Source organism: Equus asinus, chromosome 17 (assembly GCF_041296235.1).
Source record: "Equus asinus isolate D_3611 breed Donkey chromosome 17, EquAss-T2T_v2, whole genome shotgun sequence".
Classification (NCBI taxonomy): domain Eukaryota; kingdom Metazoa; phylum Chordata; class Mammalia; order Perissodactyla; family Equidae; genus Equus; species Equus asinus.
The window spans coordinates 23,190,025-23,194,213 of NC_091806.1; the positions used below are offsets into that span (position 1 = coordinate 23,190,025).

General features: G+C 36.4%; 1 protein-coding gene across 1 annotated transcript; it reads right to left on the reverse strand.

The window, feature by feature from the left end:
* Positions 1-708: 708 nt before the first annotated feature.
* Positions 709-3,134, reverse strand: LOC139040767 (olfactory receptor 5W2-like). Its single transcript, XM_070487757.1, has one exon. It carries the CDS (start codon positions 2,995-2,997, stop codon positions 2,065-2,067), a length of 933 nt encoding a protein of 310 aa, XP_070343858.1. The 5' UTR covers positions 2,998-3,134; the 3' UTR covers positions 709-2,064.
* Positions 3,135-4,189: the final 1,055 nt, after the last annotated feature.

Genomic DNA, 4,189 nt, shown 5'->3' on the forward strand with positions numbered 1-4,189 from the left:
AACCATCTCTGTACTTTCTTAAAAGTTATTTTATTTATATATATATGCCATATTCTCATTTAATTGTGTTACTAACTTCTAAGAGGCACTCAAAAATGTTATCTTGTGGCTGGCCCTGTGGCCGAGTGGTTAAGTTCGCGCACTCTGCTTCAGTGGCGCAGGATTTCGCCAGTTCGGATCCTGGATGCGGACATAGTACCTCTGATCAGGCCATGCTGAGGTGGTGTCTCAAAATATGCAACTATGTACTGGGGGCACTTGGGGAGAAAAAGCAGAGAAAAAAAAAGATTGGCAACAGTTGTTAGCTCAGGTGCCAATCTTTAAAAAAATTTTTTTTAAATGTTATCTGGTTTCTAATTTATTATTTATTTGTTTTCCCATTTTGTGTCCCACTGTGCAGTGCTTTGGATAATGGATAGAAACTTCAGTTCTTGAGTAAATAATGCTTTAAATCTCATACTGAAGGCAGTGATTTGATAAACATGGAGATATTAAAACAATGCTTAAAGGAGGTTGTTGTGTGTGAACTACAAAACAGGACATTTAGCCAGAGATGAAAAGGGGAAAGCAGGGAAGGAAATTTTCCTGGAGGGTTGTTGGAGCAGTTGATTGTTGATAATTACAGCACAATGATGTACTTTACCAGGGCCCTTTTCACTGCTCTTTATAACCAAACCAACTGGAATTATTTTCTTCTTTTTTCCAGTTTTATTGAGATAAAATCAGCAAAGAACATTGGGTATGTTTAAGGTGTACAATGTATGTTTTCATATATGTATAATTTGTGATCGATTTCCACTATAGGTTAATAAGCAAATCCGTCACCTCGCATAGTTACCATTTTTTTGTTGTGTTGAGAACATTTAAGATCTACCTTCTTAGAAAATTTCATATATGCAATACAATATTTTTAACTATAGTCACCGTGCTGTACATTAGATCCCCAGAACTTCATTTTATAACAGAAAATTTGTACCATCTGACCAACATCTACACATTTCCCCCAAACTTCAGCCCCTGGCAACCACCAATATACTCTCTGTTTCTGAGTTCACCGTTTTTATATTCCACATATAAATGAGATCATACAGTATTTGTCTTTCTTTGTCTGACTTATTTAACTTAGCATTATGCCCTCAAGATTCATCCATGTTGTAGCAACCACGACTTCTTTATCTCTAAAGAGTCATGAACTTGTCCAAGTTAAGACTTCTCTAATTGTCAGATCCTCTGCCTACCACCTTTTCCTCTCTCATCTTGCATCTTTTTAGATTTGAGACTCAATGTGTCCATCCAACAAAGACATTATCTTATATGAAACATTTTGCTTTAGATATAAAGCCCTCAGTTTTTAACTCATATTATTTTGAGGCTTATTAATTATTTGAGTGCTTAGTCAATTAATGTCAATTACTCCCACTAGATTATAGGATTCATTGGTATAGAAACTACTGGATGTACCACGGAATACAAAGCACTTAAAAGTTAAAAGTTCACTTAGTAAATACACAATTAATTTTAGTGTAATAAATTAGTATTTGAACAAAAAACAAATCAATAAATATCTGCCAAAATTGGAAGTCAGGAAAGATTTCAACAAGGAAAGAGTATCATATGTAAATTCTAGACACATCACGAACTATGACATGTTTGAGGAACTGAATATTATCTGTGAGCTTTAAAACAAATACTAGGGACTGGCCCGGTGGCACAATGGTTAAGTTCACATGTTCCACTTCTCGGGGGCCCGTAGTTCGCCGGTTCGAATCCCGGTGCGGACATGGTACCACTTGGCAAGCCATGCTGTGGTAGGCATCCCACATATAAAGTAGATAAAGATGGGCATGGATGTTAGCTCAGGGCCAGGCTTCCTCAGCAAAAAGAGGCGGACTGGCAGTAGTTAGCTCAGAGCTAATCTTCCTCAAAAAAAAAAAGAAAAACAAATACTAATTTTATTAAATCAAAGTATTTGAGATACCTTTGCTTCTCTTGTATCATGCCATACAATTTTACAAAAGCAACAACCACAATATGAGTTTGTGCGTGTGTATTTAAATTACGTATTTAAAACCATCTATTAGTTTCCATTCTTTCCAGGGCCTTTTTCACATCCTTGTTCCGCAGGCTATAAATTATAGGATTTAACATAGGAATCACAAGGGTGTAAAACAACGAGGACATTTTGTCTTGATCTAGGGAGTAGGAAGAGCTTGGCCTGAAATACATGAAGAGCATAGTTCCCTGGAAAATTGCCACAGTGATTAGGTGGGAGATGCAGGTGGAGAAAGCTTTGAACCTCCCCTCAGCAGAGTGGATCTTCAAGACTGACAGGATAATATAGCAATAAGAGATAAGAACTCCCGAAATGGTACTCAGTTCAATGAAGCCAAAAATGGTGAATAACACCAACTCATTGACCTGTATATCAGAGCAGGAAAGGATGAAAAGTGGTGGTAAATCACAGAAGAAATGATTAATCTCATTTGACCCACAGAAACATAAGCGGAACGTTAATGTTGTGTGTATCAAAGCATCTGCCGTTCCCACCAGATAAACCCCGGCCATGAGCAGGGAGCACACCCTGCTGGACATGTTGACTCTATAGAGCAAGGGGTTGCTAATGGCCTTGTACCGATCAAAGGCCATCACTGCCAGCAGTAGACACTCAGAATCTGCAAAGATACAGAAGATCAAGAATTGCAGAGCACAGCCGAAGAAAGGGATTGATCTGTTCTTGGCAAACAAGTCCACCAGCATCTTGGGCCCAACTGCTGTGGAATAGCAGAGGTCACAGAAAGAGAGGTGGCTGAGGAAGAAGTACATTGGTGTGTGCAGCTGGGAATTTATTCTAATTAAAATGAGCATTCCAAGATTTGCCAGAAGATTAACGAGATAAACAACCAGAAACACGGTAAATAGGGTTACTTTCATCCTAGTGTTGTTGGTGATTCCAAGAAAAATGAATTCAGTCATGGAGAAGCAATTTCCTCTATTCATTCTTCTTTTTCTTGTCTAAATTTTTGAGAAAATGATCAAGAAAAGGATAGATGCATGTTTAACTCTTCTGGACATCCACAAATATCCATGAGGCAGACCATAATTTCTTTCTGCAATTGTCTTTTTTATACTCAGAAAATTACCTGGTCATGTGTCATTCTTTAAAAAGGCATTGCAGTCTGTAAAATAATAATAAAAAATACCTGGAATAAGGAGTTGAGAAACTTTGATCTAAGCCTAGATGCCATTCCTGAAGTATGCGACTTCGTACAAGCTCTTTAATTTCTCTGAGCATTACCTTCTTTATCTCAAGGAAGAGATTTGGATGATTTTAGGTCTCATTACATCTCCAAAATGATACGGAAGAAACATCAAGGTTAGAGAGACCATATTTTAGGATACAGGGCGAACCATTTTCTATGCTCGAAAATAATCACATGGACACAAAAAAATGATTACCATGGTTATGTTCTTCAGAAACTGTATTGGTTTAAATGATTTTGTGTTAATTCTAGATGCAATGAGCATCTCTAACTGATAATAATGAAAAAATTACGTTACTGGTCTTGGTCTATGTTGTCTTTAGTATTTGGTGAGACAGGAAATAAACATTACTGACCTTTTCTCTAGAAGTGTGGTATTGTTTTGTCACAATATTCGTTACCTATTTGTGGAGTGATCTGGTGCGAAAGGAGGAGTCTCTTGACCAAACAAAGAAGAGTGCTAAAAAGAATTTGAAACAATAGAATTTAACATATGCATTTGCATCTCTTTGAATTTCAAATAGTATTTTATATTAAAAAATGGAAGGAGTACTAGGGACAATAAATGCTTCTCAGATATATAGGCTTCTCTTCCTTGTGTACGCATGTATTTATGTGTGCATGTCATGTCATCTGTTTGCATATGTGTATGTCTTTGTTGATATATAAGAATTGGAATGTGGGTGATGGATACTTTTTTTTAGACTTAACTAAATATGGCATATGGTCCACATGGTGTTATTCATACATGTTGTTTTTTGTAATGTGGTACCTCAATTACTTTTAAAATTTAAAAAACCCAGCTAAATTCATGTATGTACTTGCTCAGTGATAAAAGGCTAAAAGGCTTTCCAGTAAACCTAGATAAAAAGAAAATGATTAAAATGTTATTTAGTGAATATTAATAATTTCAGTCAAATTCTGTCAGT

What these genes read in the sequence shown, in the direction of transcription:
- LOC139040767 (XM_070487757.1), bottom strand. Translation starts at nt 2,997, where the DNA reads ATGAATAGAGGAAATTGCTTCTCCATGACTGAATTCATTTTTCTTGGA.